This window comes from Ochotona princeps, chromosome 25 (assembly GCF_030435755.1).
Source record: "Ochotona princeps isolate mOchPri1 chromosome 25, mOchPri1.hap1, whole genome shotgun sequence".
Taxonomy (NCBI): Eukaryota; Metazoa; Chordata; class Mammalia; order Lagomorpha; family Ochotonidae; genus Ochotona; species Ochotona princeps.
This window is the reverse complement of record NC_080856.1, coordinates 16,837,083-16,863,887: the sequence shown is the minus strand read 5'-3', so window position 1 is coordinate 16,863,887 and position 26,805 is coordinate 16,837,083. Positions and strand designations below refer to the sequence as shown.

General features: G+C 47.2%; 2 protein-coding genes across 2 annotated transcripts in view; both read left to right on the top strand.

Annotated features, from left to right (window-relative positions):
- Nucleotides 1-14,623, top strand: part of PRKAR2B (protein kinase cAMP-dependent type II regulatory subunit beta) — a 96,614-nt gene extending 81,991 nt beyond the window's left edge. Inside the window, exons 6-11 of the mRNA XM_058654914.1 lie at nucleotides 292-445; nucleotides 5,051-5,152; nucleotides 6,720-6,794; nucleotides 9,819-9,884; nucleotides 10,021-10,159; nucleotides 12,555-14,623. Coding sequence (XP_058510897.1) covers nucleotides 292-445; nucleotides 5,051-5,152; nucleotides 6,720-6,794; nucleotides 9,819-9,884; nucleotides 10,021-10,159; nucleotides 12,555-12,688 — 670 coding nt within the window. The 3' untranslated portion in view covers nucleotides 12,689-14,623. The remainder of the gene's footprint in view (nucleotides 1-291; nucleotides 446-5,050; nucleotides 5,153-6,719; nucleotides 6,795-9,818; nucleotides 9,885-10,020; nucleotides 10,160-12,554) is intronic.
- Nucleotides 14,624-21,944: 7,321 nt separating this feature from the next.
- The window catches only part of HBP1 (HMG-box transcription factor 1), a 32,685-nt gene continuing 27,824 nt past the window's right edge, over nucleotides 21,945-26,805 (top strand). The window contains exon 1 of the mRNA XM_004598595.3: nucleotides 21,945-22,128. Within this exon, the coding sequence (XP_004598652.3) occupies nucleotides 22,012-22,128 (117 nt within the window). The 5' untranslated portion in view covers nucleotides 21,945-22,011. The remainder of the gene's footprint in view (nucleotides 22,129-26,805) is intronic.

The following is a 26,805-nucleotide window of genomic DNA, read 5'->3' as shown; positions in this document are numbered from 1 at the left end:
GTAAGGGCAGAGTTTGAGCTGTGTTTCCCCAGATGGTCTTCGCTATCTGTGTAGTGGCTGATAGTCGTGGTTATGTTCTTATCATTTGTTTTGATTATCTTGAAATTTACACAGGCCTGTCCCTGGTTTCCTGCCTACATGTGTGTATGTCCCTGACCCTGGCACTTGTCATCCGCGGGAAGCGGGCAGGCGGGAGATGTTACTGCAGAGGGCCCTGCTCAGAAATTGAGTTTGATTGTAATATGATTTTACTCGACTCATTTTGACCTCTCCTTGGCATGTGTCCAACAGAGGGACGTTTGACATTTACGTCAAGTGCGACGGTGTGGGGAGATGCGTCGGCAACTACGATAACCGAGGGAGTTTCGGCGAGCTGGCCTTAATGTACAACACGCCCAGAGCAGCTACGATCACCGCTACCTCTCCCGGTGCTCTGTGGGGCCTGGTGAGTACGCTGCCCACGGGGCCTGAGAGCCCCTGTTGGAGAGAATGACCATTCTGGAGCCAGGCAGAGGGAAGGGTGGAACATTTTAATTGTATGGACTTCAGAAGAGATCTCTCTCTGCTGCTGCTGGTGGTTTCCACCTGCCACAGCTGAGGTTGGGCCAGAGTGAAGCTGGGAGTTGGAACATATCTGGGCATCCCTCGTGGGTAGCGAGGACCCAGCTGCTTGAGCCGTCACCACCGGCTGCCTCCCACCAGCATCCTCCGATGTGGGCTGTGACCAGTGTCCTAGCTGTCATGCCAGGTGCCCAGCCCCATGTTTGGATGCGAATAGGGAGGTCTCAGGATGCTGAGCTCTTGGGTGCCAAGCCTGGGCTATGTGAGAGCTCCTGGCCTACCAGCCCTGGAGAGAGCCCCAGTCCACCCTGCATGGTGTGTTCGCATGCAGGTGTTGTGGGCATGCTGCAGCTCACGCATGTGTGTGGAGCTGGTGTATTCAGAAGGAAGCAGGCAGCCCCACAGGCGATGCCCTCCGGGCTTTTTTCTCGGGTGGCTTCTGGAGGGACCATCTGATTAACTGGTGCTCCCCAAAGCAGAGTCCCCTAGCCAGCAGATTCACCTTGGAAGGGAACTGTCCGGTCTCACTGCTCCTGAAGCACAAATCCTGGGGCCGTCCCCCTGCAGCTGCCTCGGAGCAGGCCCGCCTGGTGGTTCAGAGCCATTTTGTCATGGGGGCCTGGGGTGAGGTGGGGCTTTCTCTCGCCAAAGACCACGTGGGTTATTCCTGCCAGCATTCACAGGCAGTGAGGAACTGTCAACGTAAAAAATTAGCCTGCCATCTTTGGATTGAATTTCAGGCCCCACCTGTGGTTGCCTTGGCAGGCCACATCGTGCCCGTGGCCAGATGTTCCCCCACCCCAAGAGGCTAAGAAATCACGATAAACAGGTTGTCTTGATGTATCAGTTCATAACGTGCCATGCAGTTAAAAATCGCTGTGTAGGGCCCGGTGGCGTGGCCTAGCGGCTAAAGTCCTCGCCTTGAAAGCCCCGGGATCCCATATGGGCGCCGGTTCTAATCCCGGCAGCTCCACTTCCCATCCAGCTCCCTGCTTGTGGCCTGGGAAAGCAGTCGAGGACGGCCCAATGCATTGAGACACTGCACCTGCGTGGGAGACCCGGAAGAGGATCCAGGTTCCCGGCATCGGATCGGCGCGTACCGGCCCATTGCTGCTCACTTGGGGAGTGAATCATCGGATGGAAGATCTTCCTCTCTGTCTCTCCTCCTCTCTGTATATCCGGCTGTAATAAAATGAATAAATCTTTAAAAAAAAAAAATCGCTGTGTAGAGAAAAATGTAGGTGGCACTCAGGTTTTCCTCCTTTCTATATAGCAGAATGTCCAGGGGCATGGAAAAATAACCACCCAGACACCTTGGTGCACCCTCCCCTGCGCTGGCACCGGGCACCGGAGCCTTCAGTTGCCTTTCTCAAGACTTGAAAGACTTGAAAGCTGAAAGGCCCGTCTGGGTGGGGGGTGGCCTGGGAGATGTTTTTTTCACCCACAACAGGAGGATGCAATGTCGGGTGGTACTGAAGCTGACTCTGGGGACATAGTGTATTGATATAATGGACGAATCCTCCTGTTTGTGGGGCTGGCATCCTGTGAGGGCGCCGGTTCAAGTCCCAGCTGCTCTGCTTCCTATCCGGCTCCCTGCTGATGGCGTGGGAAAGCAGTGGAGGATGATTCAAATGCGGGGCTCAGATGTGCCCCGTAGGAAACCTGGGAGAAGCTGCAGGTCCCCAGCTTCAGACCGGCTGAGCTCTGCTGCTGTAGAGACTGCGTGTTCTGGGACTGATCTAGTGGGTAGAAAATTTCTGTGCTTCTCTAACTGATTCTCCACGATGGTCTCTCTTTCTTTGTTTAAAGATTGATTTTTTTTTTTGGTTGACTCTTCTTTTTCTCTTTTAATTGGAAAGTCAAATATACTGAGAGGAGGAGAGACAGAGAGGAAGATCTTCCGTCTGATGATTCACTTCCCAAGTGAGCGCAGCATCCGGTGCTATGCTGATCCGAAGCCAGGAGCCAGGAACTTCCTCCAGGTCTCCCACACGGGTGCAGGATCCCAAGGCTTTGGTCCGTCCTCAACTGCTTTCCCAGGCCACAAGCAGGGAGCTGGATGGGAAGTGGAGCTGCCGAGATTGGAACCGGCGTCCATATGGGATCCTGGGAATGCCAGGCGAGGAACTAGCCACTGGACTGTCATGCTGGGCATTCGTTCAGTCTTTGTAGCAACCTTCACCAGACTTTTCAAGTGTGTGCTGTTTAAGCTCTCAGGAAACATTGGTGAAGATTTTTAATAATCTGTATTCTTTCTTAAACTTTATTAAAGGGGGGCAGTCCATCATAATCACCTTGGAATACGTACAGCAGGTTTTTTTTTTTTTAAGTAGCATATTTCACAGGACTACTTAAACCTGTGTGTATGTGTGTGGGAGTGAACGGGGTGGGAGAAAGGGAGAGAGGGGGAAACAAAGATCCCCCATCTGTTGTACTCCCCACAAGCCCGCAACAGCAGGGACGGCACCGAGAAAGGATGACCAGGTCTCTGATGGGGTGGAGGGCTGGGCCAGCAGCCCAGCTGTTTGACTGTCCTTTGCTGCCCCCTAGTGTACACGGAGAAAGCTGTGGTTGGTCACAGAGCCAGGACTTCCTCTCGCCCTGGGAAGAGGCATCCAGTTGCTAGGCCAGTTGCCCACCCCCTCAGCGCAGGAGCTTTGGGGAGGGAGGCAGGCACCTGCAGGCTCGCATCCACCCCAGCATCTTTCCCCACGGCTCTAATTCATTTAAATTCAGCCCTGACATGTTGGCGTCGTAAATCATTGACTAACTAGCTGCCCAACTCTGACCCAGCTCTGTGCTGACACAGCTGGGAAGGCTGGAGAGGCTGGGCCAAGGGCTGTGGGAGAGCCCGGGGAGCGTTCCAGGCTTCTGGCTTTGGCCTGGCCCAGACCAGCTCCCTGTGCCTCTCCCGTGCTCTCTATGGTAAATCTGCCTTTTCAATAGATAAATGTTTAAAAAATCATTTATCCTAATTTTTACTTAAATGAAGTGGTATAGTCATTTATCAATGAATGCCAAAACAATGTAATTATGGGAGCTTTTGAAAAAAAAAAGGACTGATTTCTTCTTTTTCGTTTTCTTGAGAAGCAGAGTGACGGAGAGAGATCATCGATCCTCTGAATGCCCGTGACAGGCTGGGGCTAGTTCAGGTTGAAGCCAGGAGCCAGGAGTTCTAGCCAGGTCTCCCACATGGGGACAGGGGCGCGGGCACTTGGGCTGTTGTCTGCCAGCTTCCCAGGCACGTTGTGGTACCTGGAGTCCCAGGTGGTGCTTAACGTGCTCTGCCGTGATGTCTGTCCCTGGAAGTTTTTAGTTAGAATTAATTATATATATTTTTAAAGTAAAAATTTTAGGAGAATCATGCAAGTTGTCAGACTTAAAATTGTCTGTAGTTCCTCAGTTAGTTTCCAAGTCTTTGAGGTCATGTCATATAAATTTGGAACATAGTAGATTATCAACATGATAAACTGTGGAATTAGTCTTTAGGAATGTTGTCAGTTCTGTGTGTCTTAACATTTTCAAAAAATTTCTGCTATCAAGTGCGCACAAAGTATGATGAAGAGTTCTACACATTTCAAGATATCTCAGCTTCTAAATGTTTGGGGGCTTAATTTTTTTTTTTTTTTTGAGATTTGTTTATTTTTCTTGGCAAGACAGATATACAGAGAGAAGGAGACAGAGAGAAAGATCTTCCATATGTAGGTTCACCCCCCATGTGGCCGGAGCTGAGCCAATCCAAAGCCAGGAGCCAGGAGGTTCTTCCAGGTCTCGCACACGGGTGCAGGGTCCCAAGGCTTTGGGCCATCTTCTGCTGCTTCTCCAGGGCACAAGCAGGGAGCTGGAAGGGAAGTGGGGCAGCCAAGACACAAACTGGTGCCCATATGGTATCCTGGAATGTGCAAAACGAGAATTTAGCTACTAGGCCATTGTGCCAGCTGCTTTGGCTTAAAAAATTTTTTTTAATAAAAGTTTCCATGTGTCTTCTTAGAGCCTACATTAGGAACTTCAGAACAAGGATATTTGTTTTTTTATGAATTTGTATATGATTGGATACGTGTATAACAAAAACCAGTCTTACAAGGAATTCGCCCCAAGATTTCTAATTTTTTTTTTTTTTTTGGATAAAAATGCTGATCTGAGCCCCTCAAAAATCACGGTGCCATGGATTCTGTTTTATAAAATGGGGTAACAGCACCCCCTTGTGGGTATAGCTGAAATTGTTGGTCAGTCTTCAGTTAGAAATAAATGTTAACTTCTTTTTCTGGCAAAGTGACAGTGTTTGATAAGGTTCTAGCTGATGTTTTGTGCTTGAAGAACTCAAGAGTCTGAAGTGAGCTACACTAGGGGGGAGGTGATTTCGTCTTTTATTGCACATTCTCCAGTTATCGGCCGTGCCTTCCAGGGAATAAAACAAAACTGTGTGTTCAGACTCTTTTTTTTCCTTTCTATATTTTAAGTGTTTTTGTCTTTCCTGTTCCGCCTTTAGGACAGGGTAACCTTCCGGAGAATAATTGTGAAAAACAATGCCAAAAAGAGAAAAATGTATGAGAGCTTTATCGAGTCACTGCCATTCCTCAAATCGCTGGAGGTCAGTACGTGTGCCTTTTTTTTTCCCCTTTGCTGAGCTGTTGTCTTCTTGGGGATTTCTGATGATCTGGAAAAAGTTGGAGTAAAAAAGAAAAAAAAATCTTATATTTTTATTTAAAACAGTAGAGTGGTATGTGTATGTGCCCCCATTTCTTTCCTCATCCGTAAATCTAGGTGCTTGTGGCTTGAAGTTCTGGGCTGCTGCCCGTCACCTTTGAGAGAATCTGCAGGCCCTCCATGGCTCCTGGCCAACTGGCCCCGCGCCACTGCACGCGTGGGGGGCACCGACTGCCAGGCACACCTTGTCCAGGACGTGGCGTCCACCCACAGCCTGGCCTCCCTGGCCTCTGGCCCCATTTAGGTTTCTTCCTTCTCTCTCTTAAAATTGGCATTCCAGGCTCTCTGCTTCTTCCCCAGGCTACACCTCCTGCTCCCTGGGTGAGACTTAGAATCCCACTGAGCAGACACTGAGCCCTGCTAGAATACCAGCCTCGCTTGCCCCCCTGCAGGCTGCCGTGCCCTCCCGGATGTCTGACCCAGCGTCTCCTCCTCCCACGTCTCCTCACCACCCTGCTCCCGGGAACAGGGGTTCAGCCCGGAAGCTCCCATCCCTCTTATCTCAGGGATCCTGTCCACCCCTCTCCTTGGGAATACATCCAGCATCCCGTCATTTCCCACTTCCTTCCCACCGGCAGCTGCCGTGCGAGCCTCACCTCTCGCCTGGCTTCCACCAGCCCCCAGAGCCATCTTGTGCAAACCAGATGGCAACACTTCTGTTTGAGCCCCTCTGTCCTGCTTCCCCACCGCCTCCTGCTCTGGACAGGCTAGCTTCTTACTGGTCCTCTGGCAAGCCTGGCCCCACCCCCTGCAGGACCTTGGCACAGGCCGTCTTGTCTTAGGTTCCCTCCCTCTCAGCCCTCATCCTCCGTTTAGGTCCCAACCCAGAAGTTGTCTCCCTGAGACCTCTTCATCCTGGAAGGTAGAGACCCAGGAGGAAATATGTGGGCCTTTGTGATCCCCAGCCTTCAACTTGACTCTCAGTTGTGAAAACTCAGTGTTTGTCTAGACATTCCGGTCTCCCGTCGAAAGTACCGGGGAGTAGGCGGAGAAGGACATAGCTGCACGCCCACACGGCTCCTACCCCAGACAGAGACGGCAGCGGCCCCGCTTGTCCTCAGGCCCCTGTCGGCCCCCAGCTGGCCGCCCTAGCTCAGGACGCAGGGTGGGGCAGCCGCCCACGGCACCGGATCAGGGCCTGGGGATGGCGAGTCCAGTGACTTCAGAGTGAGGGGAGAGGACGTTGGCACCTTGGGGAGCACGTGCTGCAGCCACAGAAGCAGCTGTGGCTTCGTGGCTTTACAGGTGTCCGTGGCCAGGCAGAGACCCAGGCCCAGTGGTGCTCAGTCCTGGGTGGCTTCAAGAGGAACCGGCAGGTTGAATTTTCAAAGCTAGCAGTTAGCGACTGCAGCCAGCACATGTGGACACATGGGGGCACACATGGCCTGCTACCTCCACTGCAGAAAGATCCCCCAGTCCGTTTCTAATACTGTTGTTTGTTCCCCGTGTAGGTTTCGGAACGCCTCAAGGTGGTGGATGTGATAGGCACCAAAGTGTACAATGATGGAGAACAAATCATCGCTCAGGTAGAGTAAGGTGTCCACGTGTGATTCAGCCTCCGCTCGCAGTGCGCAGTGCTTCTAAATCGTCCTAAATGGGGATCAACTCTCCATACGTTTTCCAGAAAGAGTGTGCCCTGATGGGTTCCACGGATTGGTGATGTCTGCCCAATGACCTGTTAAACATGGGTCTGTTTGCAAGCCTTTAAGCTGTTTGCATCACTAACTCCTCCTGAATATGTATGAAACCGTCAGCTGGTGTTCTGCATAAATTTACATTTGTACTTGATGCAGGACACAGATACTTGAAGAGTAAGAGGTGCAGGGGTTGTTGCGTGAGAGCGGTAAGGTCTGCGGGGACCCCAGAGGCTTATGCGTGGGCAGCTGACTGAGCCTCCTGGGGGAACACACCACACCATACAGTGCAGACTTACAGGCACCGAACAGGGCCCCAGGTGTTACTGCATCCCTAGCTCTTTTCTCAAACCTTGTTCTGTCATCACACAGCATGGTTAGAACAGGGCGGGTTTGCGGAAAGCCGTAAGTCAACAGAGTAAAGCGTGCAGAGCACAGTCCCTTGTTTCTTAATTCCATTTTTGAAGCACCGAGCAAGCGATATAAGTGGGTTTTGAATAGATTCTCGAAGTTTTGGGTCCCAGCAGTATGCTGCATTGTGTTCTTTACTGAAATGCCAACTATTTCTCTCTTTGTAAGCAAAGTGAGATCCCATGGGCTGTGCGACGAAGGAAAAGATCCCTGCTTCTTCAGGACAGCTAACCAAGGCGGTCTTCCAGTTTGCCCTGTGCCATGCACGTGTGTGTGCGCGCACACTGGCACAGGCAGGGGACTGGGAGGAAGCTGACTCAGAGTGGAACACAGGGTAGAGGTTCTTGTTTATATCTAAGTAGGTAAATGGCGAAGGACCTGGGCTGGTTTTGTTTTGTTTTGTTTTCTTTTGTAAGGATCTTCCACAGTCTAATTTTCTGAGAATTGTAAACTCATGACAAGTTGCAGACATGGTCCCAAGAGGTCCCCTGCACTCCTCACCCAGCTGCGCCAGTACGTCTTGCGTCACGGCTGTACAGCGTCAAGGCCTGGAAGCTGACGCAGGCAGAGCCACAGGCCTCATTCAGATGACAAGTTCACCTGAACTTCGAGTGTGTGAAAAACAGACAGGAAAGTAATAGCCCTGTTGGGATTCAAGACAGTTGAACAATTAGCATGAAGGCTCTTCTGAGGACCTAATAGGAAAAAAGATACACTGTAGTTTGGGTTTATTCAGGTTTTTTCACATGTACGTGTGTATTTGTTGTCTTTGAAGCATTTGTCAGCATACACATCTACCCTGGGTTCTAGAAGTCTAGATTCAGCCCCTATTTTCAGTTTTACTTACGTGAGAGACGGAGTTCGCATCCTTTGGTTCACTCCCCACGTTTACACAGTGGCTTGGGGACCAGGACCCTGGAACCCAGAACCCAGTCCCAGTCTGCCCCGTGGTTGGCAGGAACACAGCCGCCTGAGCTGTCACCGTCGCCTCCCAGGGTGCGCAAGGGCAGGGAGCTGGAGTCAGGCTGGAGCCAGGGGTGGAAACAAGACCCTCACTCCTGTGAGGAGGAAGGGCGTTTGAACCACGGGGCTGAACACCCACTCCTTCCACAATTATTTTTCTGATATGATCTGATACTGTTCTTTGCATTGTACTAACAAATCTTGGAATACCTGGGTTTCTCTAGAATCACCTCCCGAGGCCTGTGATACTGTGTTCCATTGTGTACTTTTTTCTCTCTTAAGATTGATTTATTTGAAAGGCAGAAATATAGGGAGGGAGGGAGGGAGAGAAGAAGAGAGAAAAAGAGAGAGTGAAGGAGATCTCCCATCTACTGGTTCGCTCCCCAAATGGTCCCACTGACCAGGGCTGGGCCACGCTGAAGCGAGGAGCCAGGAGCTTCTGCTGGGTCTTCCTTGTAGTACAGAGCTCCGAAACTGGGATCATCTTTTTCTCTTTCTCGGATTAGCAGGCAGAGGGATCAGAAGCAGAGCAACTGGGACACAAACCGGCCTCGCCAGTGTCACCAGCCACCATTGTGTGCCATTGAATCCAGAGGGCCTTCTGGACATCAGGACAGAGCTCATTCATTAAGGAGAAAATAACGTGTCTGTATTTAGAAACAGCAACACGTCTTCAGCATCGTTAGAGCACTTGCGCAAGCCGTGGTGGGCTGCCCAGAGCCTCGCATTTCTGACTTGAATCTTGAGCTCCTTCTGTAGCAGACGTACCAGAGCCTGTGTCCACCAGCTAGGTACCCACCTAGCTGCCTTCTGCGCGTTAGTGGGTGGTCCTGGTCACCATGCCCATGCTGGTCATGTTAAGGGGACACAGGAGAGCCCATTCCATGTCCCAAGAGAGCACCGTCCACCCACTCAATGTTACCGGTGGACCCTGTGTGGAACACAGCCTCAACTTAGTGCCACTCACCTTCTAATCTCAGCTGTTCACGGACACGCTGTGGTAGAGAGAAAAATCACAAGACTGGCGTGATGGCTTAATGGGCTAATCTTCCACCTGCAAGCACCAGCATCCCATATGGACCCCAGTTTGTGTCCCAACTACTCAACTTTCCATCTCGCTCCTTGCAAGGAAGACAGTAGAGAACGGTCTAAAGCCTTGGGCTCCTGCACTGAAGTTGGAGATCTGGAGAAGGCTCCTGGCTCCTGGTTTCGGATTGACTCAGCTCTGGCCATTGCAGCCATTAGGGGAGTGAACCAGCAGATGAAAAATCTTTTTTTTTTTTGTCCCTCCATCTTTCTCTCCAAATCTGCGTTTACAGTAAAAATAAATATTTGAAAAGAGAGAGAAATCAGTTATAATATATTTGCAAATAAAACAGCATGGAATTGTCAGCTTTGGGTCAGAGAAGGCCTGTTCCATGGGTGGCGTTTGATCCGGCCTGCTGGTGCGAGGGTGCTTGGGGCTGGGCTGTGTCCGGGGAGCCGCTGGGTGACCTAACGTCATGCCACGTGCTCTTTCGCTCTGTCGCTTGATCCCAACAGGGAGATTTGGCTGATTCTTTCTTCATCGTCGAGTCTGGGGAAGTGAAAATTACCATGAAGAGAAAGGTAACCATTCTTTTAAACTTCCTTTAAAAAAAAAATCCACAAATCCGCAAACAGTACGATAGACGTTTGTCTGTTCAGTCTCAGGTGAACATCCGTTTCCTAAGCTGAGGGAAGATGTCTCTGATTGCTTTGTCAGGGCAAATCCGAAGTGGAAGAGAACGGTGCTGTGGAAATCGCCCGCTGTTCTAGGGGACAGTACTTCGGGGAGCTCGCCCTGGTGACGAACAAACCTCGGGCAGCTTCCGCCCACGCCATCGGGACCGTCAAATGCCTAGGTAGGGCTGGCGGCCGCCGTGCCATGTCTGCCCTCTGGGTGCTCGGCTGGTATGGGTCTGTTGGGTCTGCAAGTTTAGTGGCCCTTGTGAAATGGAACAAACGTTTGGGGAATTACTGTATTTTATATATATATATATATAAAGTCATCTATGGAACCTGTGTTGTTCTTGGAAAATTTTCTCCCACAAGTATGTTTTGCATAACAGAGCATCACATTTTTGTAATGCAAGTGAGAATCCTAGGCCACAGGTCCTGTCCCTGACCTGTCACTCAGCAGCACGTCCCATGTGTCTCCAGGGAGGAGGCTCCGTAATGTTTTGTTTCTTTTTCACGGGGTCATTGAGACCTGGAGACACGTTGGCATCAGGGAGGGCACAGTCCGCCAGGCCCGGGACCCCCCCGGAGCACAGTGGTGTGTTCCTTGCTACTACTTTCTTGTGCCACAGCGACCTGGCAGAGAAGACATCTGCAGTTGGAAGGCATCTGAACGGACCTGGGATTTTAGGTGTACGGAATCGCCGCAGTCATGTCAGATCCTGTCGGGAGGTGGCGTCTTTCAAGACAAAGACAAAGCCCACAAGCTAGCCTCTCTGTGCTGTGCCGTTTAAGAGGGTAGAGTGAGCAAAGATCGCTCCTTAGAGAAGTCACTGTTTAAAAGGTTTTAAATAAGTAGATTTGTCAAATGATACACATAGAAAAGATGAAGAAACTGACAGGCAATTTTCCTGAACAGGGCTATTAGGAAAAGGTGACAAGTACAATTTCATTAAATCTTTATATTTATATTTATATATATATATATATATATAAAATAGCAAATTACATTCATATTCAAGAAAACCTGAGAAGTAAAGAAAACATTGGAAAAACTAAAACTCAGCCAAAGCATTACCACCACTCTCATTTCCACTGTCAGAATTCTTTGTTTTGTTTAATCCACATAGGTTTTCTGTTCTTAGATAATTTTGCAAGCTGCTTTGTTCGTTCATTATAACTTAGGAATATCTGATCTTATTACATCAAAGATTAATATTAGATCTGCAAACGTTGTTTCGTAGAGCAGGAATTTCTTACTTTATTACATCATATGTTGACGCTCTACTAGAAAGATTATTTATTCACAGGATAAATTGTTTAGTCAGTCCCCACTACGTATTTTGTGGGTCTTGGCTCTAATTTGTTTTAACGTATTTTGTAAATTGAAGGCTTTTCTACAAAGAGAATTTTTCTTTAGAATTGGCTTTCGGGGGAGGCGTTCCCCCAAAAAACAAGGATTTTTTATATATATTTTGCAATTAAAAATGGCCAGTTTACAAGAATTCCCACTTACCCTATTCTTGTAAATGCTGCCCTTTTTTTGACCTTCACAACTTGGAAAGGGAAAGAAAGTGTATTTTTATCAGTAATTCCTACAGAAATTACTGGAAAATGTGATCCTGTTTTCCATTTGACACATTATATATTCAGCTCTAAAATGTGTGAGACAGACCAGGAAAGTGATATGTAGCATGGACTCTCTCGTGGACAGGAACATGATGTTGAATGCCATTTGGAGTCACATAGACAGAGTTACAAAAATGTAACAATTGGGCCTAGCATTGTGGCACAGCAAGTTAACCCTACTGCCTGTGATGCCTGCATCCAGTAAGATCGCTAGTTCAAGCCCTGGCTGCTCCATTTCCAATCCAGCTCCCTGCTAACACAGCTGGGAATGCAGAGGGAGAAGGCCCAAGTGCCTGGGTCCCTGCACCCACATAGGAGACCTGGATGGACTCCCCGCTACTGGCTGCAGCCTGGCCTAGCCCTGAACATTGTGGCCGTTTCAGGTGTGAACCAATGGAAGCTCTCTCTCTCTCTCTCTCTCTCTCTCTCTCTCTCTGACTCACGCTCCCTCTCTCTCCCCCTCCCTCTCTGTCACTCTCACTGTTTTTCTCCTTCTCCCTGTAACTCTGCCTTTGGAATGTTTTTTAAAAAGTAAAAATTATAGAAGAGAACATTGATTTGGTCTTTGCAGTGGCAAGCCCTGAATGACCAGGGTAAAAAATGCTGCTCTGAGGGGCGTACATTGCTGAAGTGGGGACAGCAGCTCTGCTTTCTGGCTGGGCCCAGGTCTGTATCTTGGATGCGTCAGGCATCTCCCTGGAAACTTCCAGCACTACACATCACACCCCCAGGAGACCTCCGAGTGTGACCATGGTTCCCTTTTGGAAGTAGAACTCTTTTCTTCCTTGTACTTTTTCTTGTACTTCCCACTGCTTCCCCCACCCCTACCCCTTTCCCCAAATACCATCACAGTATTGTTAAACACGGGGCAGATATGATCAATGACTGGGGAAACTCTGTGACTTTGAAGAGAATGTGACTTCTTTGCTGTCTGCTGTTTCCGTCTCTTAGCCATGGATGTGCAAGCCTTTGAAAGGCTCCTAGGGCCTTGCATGGAGATCATGAAAAGGAACATCGCCACATATGAAGAGCAGTTGGTGGCCCTGTTTGGCACGAACATGGATATTGTCGAACCTACTGCATGAAGCAAAAGGATGCTGCAGAGACCCTGAGTGACAAGTGACGCAGTAGCGGTTAGCCCATTGAGGATGTGTTTGTCTAGATGCCAAGCATTTTCTGTGATTTCAGATTTCTTTTCTGTATTTTTTTTACATTTATGATGTATCAGTCAACAGTAGAGATTAATAGTCAATAGGCTTTACCATCACTTTCTAAAGAGTAGTTCATTAAAAAAAAATCAGCATATTGGTAAAAATGACTTTCTACTCCACAAAATGATTGGACTGAAAGGTTTATTCAGATGATTGTAATATATTGAAAGTATATGTGTTTAAGAAGATAATTAAAATATGCTATCCTGGATGATATATGTGTTTCACTTGTTCAGTTGATAATCATATTAAGCACTGTGCCCATGTAAGAGGGACCTTGGCAGTAAATCTCTCCTTTTATAACTCATTATATATATTGCAAAACTTTTAATCATTCTTGTTTCAAACTTTTTCTGGCTTGATAAGTTAAATACTGGCCTTGGCCTATTGGTGAAATGGTATAAAACATCATATGCAATTTTAAAACTTTTTATAATTTTTGCAGTAACATACATTTTGACTTCTCTGATGTGATATCAGTAGCCTGCTTATTACAGCAGTTTTAAGGACTGGCAATTTACTCATTATGATCGAAGAGGGGGGGAAAGTATTTGTTTTTTAGTTGAAAGATCATGAATGCATTTTTTTCATCCTGCATGTAATCTTCTTTTCATTTTGCAGTTGTCCACATTTTTTATCTTTTAAAACTTTTGGTCTTGACACTGAATGTCGCAAAGAGGTTGTAGGTTTTTTTGTTTGTTTTTTAAGCTACTTAGGCTTATTGAAGCCAACATTTTTAAATTCTAAGCTCTAACACTTCAAAAAACAAAACCTCAGCTTTGCTAAAAAGATTTTGGGATGCTTATCAGTGTGGTCCCAGGAAAGCTGTTTGGTCCAGCCCATGCCCGGGTGACACAGTCCTGCACTCTGAGTTCCTGTTCTGCCAACCCATGATCTGTCTCATCGCTTAGTAGCTGGTGGCGTTTGTCTCTCGTTTTTTTCCCCCTCTTAAAAATGGTTGAAGGAAATCTGTCCGAACAAAACCTGCTGTGCTGAGGAAAGGGGCTTCTGCCCCCACCACAGAAACCATTAGGCCTCGCCATTTGCTTCCACGTAGACTCAGTAGTTCGAAGTGCAGCATGAACTCAACCCTCCTAGATGCCCGTTGATCACTAATAGGATTCTTGCCCTGCCACATGAGATGGCTTTGATTCTGTCCAACCAAAGCACTGTACCCCTCCATCCCCTCCACGTTCTCTGGGCCTTCAAGACCCCGATGGCTAGGGACATTGATTCTAACCAGTTCTTGCTTTTTCAGTGAGCAGTCTGGTTTGGGGAAGCATGTTTCAAAAGCATCTCTACATGGGTAAAATTGTTTTGTGGCTATGTTGGTCCTATTGGAGAATGTTTATGGTCCGACTCGCGTATGAAAACACGGTCAGAATGTTCACTGGATAATGTATATACAAGAAGTTTAAGAAGCTATGTGAAGTATAACTTCAGCCACGTTTTGACATTTTAGAATGCTGTTGGACATTTTTGTGAAGTCTTCTTTTAGAAAAAGAGCACTTTCTACATGACTTGTTTTGGATTTGGGGATTTATTTTAAAAGCCATGTCTGTTAAAAATACAAACAAACTCAAATTCCTGGTTCATCATTCTGTATTCTTTATTCACTTTTTCAAGTTATCTTTTTTTGTTGCATAAGCTGATTGTTAACTATTCATGGAACAGCAAAACAAATGCCTGTTTAATAAAGAACTCTGACCAAGGCTATGTAAGCCAGTTACATTATTTTCAGTATTGGTTATATTTAAATTTTCCTTATAATAAAGCACACTTTTATAATAAAGCACATGAATGACTGTTTTTAATACTTTTTGTTTAATATGATTTACATATTAAATATATGCAATGGGCAGCATGATAGAGATACAACACATGTTGGCTGATAATCCCCAGGGAATAACATGGCAAGACTGTTTTGTACAGCAATGGGCTGATCCTGTGTGTGAGAGTAATAACTGTAGTTATGTTGCAGGTTAGAATAAATAAATAAATCTGACCAACTAGGGAATTTATATATATAATGACCTAATTTAAGTGTCTCCATTTTGACTTGTGGATTTGCTTTGTTATTATTAATTTAATTTATTTAATCACTCACCAGTAGTCCTTTTATCCATGGGAATTCCCTGTTGATGTTTCAAAGATGCTTCCTGATTATTTTTGTGGTTGATGTTGTTGTTGTTGAGATTAATTTATTTGATATGGCAGGAGGGAGGGATGTTTCTCATTGGTTTATTCCTGAAATGACTGCAACCGTCAGGGCCATGCCAGGTTGAAGTCAGAAGCCAGGGATTCCATCGACGTCTCCTACATAGGTGGCAGGAGCCCAGGTACTGAGCCATCTACTGCTGCCTTCCCGGGTACATTACCAGGAAGCTGAACTGGACGTGGACTGGGACTTGCAGTGTGCAGGCACTGACTTAGGTCAATGTGACCCTGTCCAGCCCAGTCACGATGCACAATGCAGGGCTAGGGAAGGGGTTACACATGCCTTCCAGAAAACAAAGCTGCTTCACCTTATTTTTCTTAAATAAGCCTAAAGGAGTCAATGTGTGTCTTGTATTTCAACATGAATTAGGGCTTGGTTCATATATTTTAACACACTACCTGAAATGAATACACTTGGATAAGAATGGCAAAACCTCCAGCTATTAGGCCATTTAAAATGTTTAAAATGCAGTAAGTGAAATGACATGAAGCCAGGAATGTTGGATCTTTACTAAAATGTATATTATTTCAGTGCTAAGGTTTGTTTGTTTGTTAATGTTTCAAGGAGCCTTTAAAAATGTGGGTACAATTTTTCTAAACTTTTGCCAAGAACATGATATATCTAACAAAAAGTATGTGATCTTTGTCATTCTTACTGCAAATTAATATTGTGTAAGCTAGGGGGACAAGTAGTATGGCTTTATAAGGCAAGGCTTTGTTAAATAGCTGGAGAAGGGATTCTAGGATACTAGGATCTAAATAAAATGTTAGCATGTAAGAATTAAGGGCTACAAAGAGTGCTGGCTTTTAAAGTGTAAGGTGAAACTTGATGTTGAGAAATAAACTTTCTAAGATTTATTTATTTGCAAGACAGAGATTGATCTGTCTGTTGGTTCCCTCCCCAGATGGGCACAAGGGCTGGGCCAGGCTGCAGCCGGAAGATGTTGGTTTATGTCCCAGCTGCTTCTTTTGCGATCCAGTTCCCTGCCAATAGCCTGGCAAAAGTGGCAGCAGGTGGTTTAAGTTGTGCCTCTGCTACCTACAGAAAAGACCTAGGGAATCTTCCGGCTGCAGCCTGGCCCAGCCCTTGTGCCCATCTGGGGAGTGAACCAACAGATCAATCTCTGTCTTACAAATAAAGCCTTGCCTTATAAACTGCAAAGATGTGTGACACGAAAGTCGTTATCGGCATCCTAGAAATGTGAGTCTAACCTACCAAGCAGATACATCTCCCACAGTGTGACCATCGCTCGAGTCTTTCATCTTCCCCAATACAGAAGTCTATGTGTAAACACGAAATAATGTTGTGTTAGTGGCTCCTTCTAACATGTAAATGCAGTTTACTCCTAAATGGAAAAGTTTAAAGCAACTCTTTTCTCCAGATGCAAGGGGGAAAGTTGTAAATAAATCCCAGAATAACGAAAGAAACCCTGGCTCTTTACTGCAACAGCCCAGAGCTGTTGAGTGAGCCTCGGGGGCAGGAATGCTGACTGCTGAGGTAAAGTCACTTTTTTTTTTTTTAAGATTTATTTATTTTTATTACAAAGATATACAGAGAGGAGGAGAGACAGAGAAGATCTTCCGTCTGATGATTCACTCCCCAAGTGAGTGCAACGGCTGGCGCCGTGCCAATCCAAAGCCAGGAACCAGGAACCTTTTCCAGGTCTCCCACGGGGATGCAGGGTCCCAAGGCTTTGGGCCGTCCTTGACTGCTTTCCCAGGCCACAAGCAGGGAGCTGGATGGGAAGTGGAGCTGCCGAGATTAGAACCGGCGCCCAAATGGGATCCTGGCGCGTGCAAGGCGAGGACTTTAGCCGCTAGGCCACCACGCCAGGCCCTAAAGTCACTTCTAATTGCTGCTTTTCCTTACAGCTGAGAAACCTTCCTAGACCCTGATGAGGATGGTGAAAATGAACTAGAACTCCACTGTCTGTTTTAAGCTAAAGGCTAATGTTTAGTATAAATATTATCTCTCTTAAGATGACTATACTCTTAAAATCTAAAGAAATAGCATTTACAAAAGTCAGATCAAATGTCCGTGAGCTTAACAGAGGTGCTCAGCATAGAGGTGACTGTAGCAAAATTTTTTACTCATTGTTGTTTAAAAGCTGGCCTTTAAAAATGTAATGGACACACTGAACATTTTATTACTAGAGTGCATGCACTGTGGTATACCGTGTAATTACAAAGGGTTGAATGTCAAAATTAGAAAAACGTCTGGCGATTGGTTTTGAGGGAGACACAAGTGAATAATGTTTATCATACTATGTAGTTGGAAGATGAGCCCTGTTGTCAAAGGATAGCGCAAGTGGAATATCCAATGCTTTTTGAATGTCAGGGTTTTTTGATTCTGAAGTAGCTGCACAGCTTGCTATCAGTGGAGCATCTCTATTCTGGAAATCCCAAATTTCCAAAATAGAAATTTCCAGAATTCGAATTTTCAGATTAGGAAGACGCAAGCTGTGATGACCACACAGAAGAGGAAGTATGTGCAGCATGTGAAAGCAAAGTCAGCTTTCAGAATGGCTTAGGACAGGGACGGGCGTTCGGTGTGGACGTTAAGGAGCCTGCTCCGTGTCTGGAGTGAATCCTGGCTCCAGCCCCCTGCTAATGTCCACGCTGGGAGGCATCAGGTTGGGTCCCTGCTGCCTGTGAGCGAGACCCAGACAGAGGACCAAGCTCCTGGCTCCAGTCTGACCCAGCCATGACCTTTGGTAGGTGTTTGGGGAGCGAGCTAGGGGATGGAAGATCTTCCATGTCTGTTTTTTTAAGTAAAGTGAAAAACTTTCTACATGAAAGAAATGAATTAAAGATGTTTATTTCTTTAAAGCCATATTGCGTAGAGCCCAATAGTATAACTGAATTCCATTCACTTATTCAATAGGCAGCAGGTACTTACTGATGGATCTGACAAGATACGTATGATATGGAGATGGTGACCAATAGAGAGCAGACAACGTAAATGCAGAAGGCAAACCAAGTAGCATTGCAAACTGTATACACAGTATTCTGACAACTTTTGTGGTTTTATGTCATTCTTTCCTAAAATGAAATAATTTTGACTATCAACATCCCCCCCCCCCAAAAAAAATAAAAGAATCCGAGGAGAGGAGCTAAGATCCCAAGACATGAGAACATTTGAGCTTGTTTTTACGAATGAGAAGTGAAATGAAGCTGATCTGTTGCCTTCACCAACTATCTATTACTAGTGTACCAGGAGCTCCACAAAAATGTTTGGAGAGCAGTTGAGACCATATGGAATGATTCCTCTATGTCTAAGAACACCCAGGTGGCTTGAGTGTGTGTGTGTGTGTGTTCATTTTTTTGTGTTTTGTTTTCTTTAGGCTTGGTTATCCTAAAAGCTATGAGAGTTGCAGCGGCCTCCAGGACCCTACTCAACATTTCTCGCCTGCACAGCAAGCTTAGGTTTCTTCCTCTGGCTAATCCCCCTTCTCTCCAATGTTCCCTGACTCAGTAAGGTCACTGTGTCACCATGAGCCAAGCCATGATTGTGTCCTTCCTCTTCCGTGGATTCCTCTTCCTGACGTTTGCCGTGCAGACATTACAACTTCTCCCCGCCGTTCCATCAGCCAGTGAAGCCAAGTCTGGCTTTACCGACATCTGAGCAAAATCTAACACTTAATTTGCATCAAGAATTGCCAGCATAAGGGACACGTAGTAATTACTAAATTCTAAAATGGTCTTCATTAGCACCCACGCAACTCATTTCAGCTTGAGTTTACCTGAGTACTTTGAACATAGTTAGTTATAAAATTCACTCATTTCAGATTACAGTGAGATATGTGGAAGGTTATTTCTGTACATTCAAGTAATCTATCAAGAAACTAAAAAAAAATGGGGCACTTACTATTTTAAACTATGCATATGTTCTATTTCCTAATTTTCATGCCTGTTTGAGTGACCTCATTTGATTCAACAATTTGAAGAGTGATATTCTCAATGTTCAGGCAAATTCTATGTGTTTGAATGTCTTATTTCTTACTTTAGCAAAGTAACCATTGGTGGGCCAGCTACTGAGAAATCACAAGAAATGCAGTGTTTTCACTTCCAGTTGGGGCTGATCAAATTTATTTTACTACCTTTAACAAATAAGAACCTGACATTTATGATAGACTTTTACAAACTGCTAAGAAGACATTTTGATTTGAGGAGGTAGTTTCTTTGATATCTTTTGGCACGAACTGTACGAGTGTGCATGTGCGTTCAGATGTATATTGTGTTGGCCCTAGCCAACAGAAGGCACTATCTGAAGAACTGACTTTAGTGCCAGTGTGATCATGGAAGTATTTGGAGGGTAGATAAAATCTGTAATTATGCCTGTTTTAGTTTTAAAAATATAATTTACATCTGTCAAAATTTCCATAGGAGATCTCATTACCTCTGTACTTTGATCTTTATGCTGCCTTATGAGTTGGCTGCAATAGTTGCTTACTCAAGAATTAATGAGGATGTTCTTAAATACATAGGAACCACTAATGTGGTCATTTAACTTCCCAAGGAAGTCAGCAGACTGGACTAAGTGTCCACTTAAAAGTGCCAAGGAGCTAATAGCAGTCTTTAATCAGCTGTGACTGAACTGAGCTCAACTTATAAAACACTTGGACAGACTGAAATATTTTTAAACAGGCTTCATGTCATTGCAGCCTTCTCATTAAGTGTTCCACACATAGCCTACCAAGGTAAGTTTTCTAAAGGAATGAATGGAAAATGCTTTACAGTACTACTGAAGGGTAAGTTATCATATATGATAATATACAACATCTGGATATGAATTTGAATTATTCTCCCAGTCCTGTGTCCTGAGGAAAAAAAAAAAGGCACCACTAAAACTTTTTGTAAAATCAAAGTTTGGCAAAACAGAATTCTATTTTGGGAGAAGGAAAGCTTTTTTCTTTTTTTAACAACTGTGTATCAAATCTTACAGTTTTGTTTTGTTTTGTTTTGTTTTGTTTTGTTTTTGAAAGTCAGATGTCCAGAGAGAAGAAGACAGAAAGATCTTCCATCTGCTGATTCACTCCCCAGGTGGCTGCTAACGCCTGAGCTTAGCTGATCCAAAGCCAGGAGCCAGGAATTTCTTCCAGGTCTCACACATACTTGTAGGGGCCCAAGGCTTTGGGCTGTCCTCTACTGCTCTCCCAGGCAAGGAGCTGGATGGGAAGTGGAGCAGCCAAGGCAGGAAAGGGGGGGGGGGGCAAATGGGAACCTAGTGCACGCAAGGCTAGGACTTTAGCCACTAGGTCACCACATTGGGCCTGTTTTTTGTTTTTCAGAAGTTAATTAGACATAAATTATACTCGACCTTAAAGTGATTATTAGGTGAAAATAGATTTTTTTTTTTTTTTTGGTCAAGAAACTAAATGTTGGATTTCATATTTTTAATTTTGGGGGGCAATGACTGTCCACTGTTGGGATAAGGAAGAAAATAAAGCCGCATACATAAGTAGCAAATACAGTCACTCCATTAATCTCTGAAAGATGATCATTCAAATTGTCCTTCCTCAAGGAAAGTCTTCTTTTTTTTAAGGGGGGGCGGGGAGCTCTCCTCTGGGTATTAAGGACACACAAAGTAGACCTTTGATCACACGGTAGGGAGGGTGGTTTTATGAACAATTTCGTTTCAAGTATTCAAACAGGGGATCCCTAAAGAAATCTGAAAACTTCAATCAACTACTGGGGGGTTATTTTGCATTTCTTTATTGCTGGCGAGGCTTCCCGGTAGCTTTAAACATTTAAGAACTCAGAGCTATAGCTCCAGGTTCTTTGTAAAAGTTGGCTTGCAGATTTCTTCTGAATACGAGGTTCTCCTTATCTTTACAAAAAGCCTAAATCGTAGCCGAAATGATTTAAACAAGCAGAGGGAAGCCCAGAGGAGTAAATTGTAATGTGGACTGCAGCAACAGCTTTTAAGGACTCGGTGCCGCCGACCCTGCTGGACAGCCATGTTTAAAGGGAGGGCGACTCCGAAGCGCAAAGAGCCAGCCTTCTCCCCCCGGATGAGTCAGAGCCCTCAACTAAAAGGGAAGCTCTCCGTGCAAACACGGTTAGGATGGCCTCTGGTCTTTCCTTCGTCAATGGGAAGTTCTCCGGAGGCGAGTCGCGGCCCACAAAAACCTCACCCACAGCTCGTGACTCACGCAAATCCTCTCAAGGCATACTTCATTCTCCCCTCCAACTCCTTCCCCAGTATGATGACCTCGCCCGACGAGGAAGCTGGCCATTGTGGAAAACCCCACGGATTGGCCTCCATTTGAAAGCCGTGGTGCCTGATCGCTTCACAGCTTCGGCAACTCGCAGACGCCTCACTCGGGATAAAGAAATTCTAGTCCTTCCCCGCGGCGGCGGAGCCCAGCAGCACCCTCGTCGTTCCCCATCGTGTCAGGGACCCTGATTTGTGGGTGACCGAGCTCCTTCGCAAGCCTGCGCTGCTTCCGCTCGGACCGTCTTCACTCAAACAATACCCTGGCTTCCTGCCAAACTGTGCAGCGAGCGACTCCCGGGCCGAGGATGGCCCCGAAGCGGGTGCTGCTGCGAAAAGCTAAGTGCTTAGCAGAGGCCCAGAGGGAAGACAAGAGGCTCGAGTTTTTCCAACACTCCCTTCCTCCGCCCCCTCCCTTTTGTCCCAGACACCAAAACAAACGAGCTGATACACGTGTCCCTATGACTCTTGTTTACTATCAAGAGTGCGCTGCGCACGCACCTCTGGGACATGTAGTCCAACCGGTTCCCCCCGCCTAGAGTTTCCCAACACTAACAACAAAGCTGAGACTACAAGCCCACAATCCTTTTCGGGGACAAAGCTTGGTTTGGGTCCCTTGAGGCTCAGTGGCAGTCCAATCCGGAGAGCCCACCCCAGTGATTGACAACGTTGCCTTGTCCAGTAAACACAACCCAAAAGTCAACACATGCCCGCCCCCCAAGACGGGCCACGATACCACCCAATGGCAAAGTAGAAAACACGAATGACAGTTCCCCTGACCAATGAGATGGCGAGAAAGCTGAGCGGCGGTTCAACCCTCGGGGGCTTGAGGGGAGGGGGAAGGCGAAGCTTGAAAGACTTGGTAATGGCGACGGGTTTGGTAAGTAGGAAAGTTTCGGTTGAGGAGTGAGAGTGGCGGCGGGAGCAGTACCGCGCGCCGGGGAGGCCCGCGTCGGTCGCAGAGGGGGCTACGCGAGCTGCCGGTGGCGTTGTCGTGGCCAGGGCGGCCCGCGGCGAGGCTGCCGGCCCTCAGCGGCGCGTTTGTTGTCTTTCTGTTCGGGCCGGGGTGGGGGTGGGGAAGGGAGGGGCGGGAGCCCGAGGGGCCCGGGGCGGCGGGGCAGGCCTTGGTGCTCGCCTGTCCTTCTCTTCCCGAGTGGGAGCAGCTAGCCGGGCCACTCCGGCCCGCGGCGAGCCCAGCGGGACCCGAGCCTCCCGCGAGCTCACTGGGGGGGGTCCCCGGGCGGGGAGGAGGGAGGAGCCTGGGCCGAGGAGGACGGGGCGCTCGGGGCCGGGGGGGTGCCGGGAGCCCGAGGCGGGGCGGGGTTGAGGAGGCCCAGGAAAAGTTTTGACTTCAAGTCTGGGTTTGCGGGTGGAGGGTCGGAGCGGTTGGCCGGGGTGTGTGTGTGTGTGTGTGTATGTGGGGGACGGGGGGTGTTGGGGGGCTGGCGGGGTGTGTGTGTGTTGGGGGGCGGATGGTGCCCGTCGGCGAGGCTCCTCCTCCGGGGCCGCGAGGGGCGCGGGCCGCGCCGGGGGAGCAGCTCGCCGAACCGCCGCCGGGCCCCGGGGCTCATTGTTACGCAGTTCGAATGAATGGGCTCCGAGGCGCCTGCGCGGTGGCGCCGAGCCCGGGGGGGTGGGGGACAAGGCTGGCGTCCAGGCGGCGGTCACATGATGGGGGGAGGGGAGCGCGATGAATGGTGACCGCGGGTGGGGGATGGACTCGGGGTGACCCGGGGAGGGGAGGCAGGCGAGGCCAGGCTCCGCCTTGCTCCCTCCCCCGGCCGAGGAGGACAAAACCCGAGCGGAGGCGGGCGGAGGCGACGGAGCCGGCGGTTATTATTTTATTTATATATATATATATATATTTTTGATCGTTTGAAAGCTGTAGGCTGTTTTAGGGGTTGTTCGCCCCGCGTGGCGCACTCGACTCTCCGCACTTGGTGCAGCTGGAGTGGTTTTTCAAAGGAGTGCTGAGGGAAAGGCAGCACGCTGAAAGTTTATTATTATTGTTGTTATTATTTGGCGCAGGAAGTGCTGGTGCCGGGACAAGAGGAGAGTGTTTTTGGGTTTTGTTTTTTTCTAAAGCAGTTGTGCTTTCTGGGAAGCAGTGGAATGCTACTCAGGATTCCGAGCAAGTTCTGTGGATTTATTTTCCTCTGTACAAGCAGTAATAATAGATTCCTAACATGGGTTTGAAATTAAAAGCTGCCTTTTGAGACTCGGACTAACTTTTACATTTATTAACTTTTTTCTGTGTTTTTGTTTTTTATCTATATGATCTAAGTGTGTGATGTATTTCTTGATGCTTTTGTGTGACTTTTTTTGCTTTTTTCTTTTCCCCCTTTTATTTTGTAAACCAAAGTGTTAGGGTCACTTGTTCATGTCCTTTGTTAAACTCAGCTGTTGCTAGTTCGGATTACATTCGGGCGTTAAATTCTTAAGTGTTTTCAGCTACCTTAATGCTTTTGAGGAAGCCATGTAACCAGTTTAAAATAAAATACTGTGTATTCTGACGACTAATTTTAGAAAGGAGTTTTTATTTCACTTCCTCGTTGCCTGGAAGTCCTTTTGCTCGCCCCTGCAGCTCCAGCACCCCTTGTCCCCGATGCTCTCTGCACGCCCCCCCCCACCCCCGTATTGCTGGCTTCCTGGCCGGTACCTTCCGCTCGCAACCAGTGAAGGAGGCAGATGGAGGGGGGGATTTTAGGAATGGATACATTTGGTTAGTCTTGTAGGTTCTTTAGGGTTCACAGTAAGCTGGTTTCTTGGTATCCGTTTACTAAGAAATAGCCCAGCCTGTGGTGCGTCCATTATTATCCAGAGCTGTTGGGAGGTTAGAGAGCCAGGTGTCTCCATTTGTTTCCTGAGCAGGAAGGTGAATGTTGGGGAAACCAATCATTCATTTGGAAAAATTGCACACTTCAAATTCAGGAAACACTGTACTGTAACCTTGATTATCAGCTGCCTGATAATCCTGTTTATTTTGATGTGATTTTGGTGTTTTATGTAATTTTACTGTAGTTGCCTAAAAAAGTACAAAAAACATCGCCTCCTTTTTTAAAAAGTCACTGATGGTAGTTTAAAAAAGCGTTTTCAGAAGTAGTTACAAGTAATGGGAAATGGTTAGGATTACAACCAAGTTTGGGAAAACAGATTTCATAATGTGAATTTTTTAGATGACTTCAACTTTGGCTCAGATCTTTGTGGGATTGACAGCTTGTTGAGTAGTTTTGTGGATGGCTGCTTGTGGTGTTCTGGGCTCCATGTTCTCTTCATCAGTGTTACCTCTGTCGAAGGGGTGTGCAGTTAGTAAGGAGCGCACCTCAGCTGCTTTGGGTGTGCAGTTAGTAAGGAGCGCACCTCAGCTGCTTTGGGTGTGGGAAATTGCAGTAAGCAGTTACGGAGGCTTGTCTGAACTTGCAATTATGTAATTTCATTTTCAGTATCTCAGTTCCTCCTGTCAGAAACAGAGATGTGTTGTGTGTTGCCCTGCGTACCCCTTCTGCAATAATTGGCTGGTGTTCTGTGGGCTTGGTGTAGGTGTCCTCCACTCACAGTTGGGCCTGGGAGCAGCTAGGCCCACCTGAAGGAGGTTCTAGGGTCTTCTCACCCATACCTGAAGAAACAGTGAGTGAACACCACTGCTGGAGAATTTGACTGCTTTTTGGAAATCACTGATTCAGTGAAGAGATGACATAAAAGGAAAGCTTTGTTGACTAGCATGAGTGAACAATAGGATTAGCTCTGCCAAGAAATATTTGAAAGAAGATCTTGTTTATGCAAGTGAGTCTGTGGTTGGTGTAATGTATAGGGGGTGCTTATTTCTAAGTTAGGACTGCTTCCTGTATTAGAAGAAGCCTTCCTTTTTCCCCAAAAATAGTTTGACAGAGGAAAGAGGCACAGACACTCTATGTGTGCATGTGTGTGTGGGGGGTTTCCAGTTGCACTTGTTGCTCACACTAGCACTGTGAGCTCAGTAGAGGTGTGGGGAGGGGTAAGCTGCCTGCCCCAGGTCCAGTGCCCAGCAGGAGGGACGCCGCTGTGGCTGCCAGTTCAGGCTCTGTGCTGTGCAGCAGCTCAACTGCAGGAAAACCTGTCACCTGAAGACCAGACTCCTGCTGGGCCTCATCAGCAAGGAACACAAACAGAGCACTCCACCCCAACCAGTTCTTTGGGTCCTTTTGTTACTGTAGAGCTCTGTACTTCCAGTTCATCGCAGGAGGGTCCTGAGAAGCAGACTGCCCGGGAGGGGACCAGAGTTGCCAGTTGTTAGTGTGCTCTAAATAGTGAATGCGGGACGCTGTGGGAGCTGCCACTGGGAAGACAGCTGGGAAGACTGAGGAAGCCAGAGAGCCCTGCTGGGGGCTGGGGAGAAGGTGAGCAAAAGACTGCACTGCTTCTGTGGGCCTGAGAGCAGTGCCCTTTACACACAGCACAGCGCTGGAAAGCCTAGTCTCAGGAAAGGTGAAAGGATGGGATGGTTTAAGTTTGTGGGGGAAGGGTCAGTGTCCTGGCACTTGGCTGGGCAGCTGCTCCTGCCTCTCGGCCAGCTGCCGGCTGGGTCCCGTGGGAAGGTAGGAGATGGCCCTTACACCTGGCCCTGCCAGCTCTGTTGGGAGACTGGGATGCAGTGTCTGGCTTCTAGCTTGCGCCTGGCGCAGTCAGACCTGTTGTGGCTGTCTGGGGAGTTGACCAGCAAGTGGGAGACCATTTCTTCTCGGTTTTCTTGCCATTCCCTCTGTCTTTCTGCCTTGCAAATAAATCATCTTTAAAAAATGCAATTGGGATTGATTTATGAAACTCAACACCTATGTGTGAAACAGTACATTTTTGTTAGGATTTAAGCAATCAAAATTGGTCAAATTGTGTCCTGTATACTGAAGATATTTTTCTTATTTGAAAGGTTGAGGGAGAGGTCTGCAGCCACTGGTTCACTCCCCATCCGGCCCATCCGCCAGAGCTGAGCCAGGTGGAGGCCAGGAGCTGGAACTCACTCCAGGGTCTCCCACGTTGGTGGCAGGGGGCCAGGCACTTGGGCTGTTGTCTTTGCTTTTCTGGGGACGTTAGCACATTAGTGGGGATCAGAAGTGGAGCAATCAGGACTGGAATTTGTGTCCATATGGTTTGCTAGCTCTGCAGGTGCAGGCCTCCACATACAGACATCCACAAGATTTGGATGGAGAGGGTTAAAATCTGAGCTGTTTGTTATGTAGAATGACTAGTTCTCCTAGGAGTTACTAAACAGGGAATGTAGACTTCCATTTACCTTTTTTCTAAGAACTCTGCACAGTGCTTTGGAGGCGGTTGGCTTGCTACACAGAACCTGGGGCTGTGAGTTCTCTTGTTCAATAGATTCTCCCCTTCAATACATGAGAGGTGATTCTACATATTTATATTATGGTTTATATTTACATTATGCTTCATTGTGATTTTGTGTAAACCAGAGTGAGTAAGGTATAGTTCTGATCATGGTGGACCTCTGTAGTCTCCATTGTCCAGTCATTGTTAACATAATTCTAACTAGTTACTGAATTTTCCTGGCAACTTGTGAGATAGG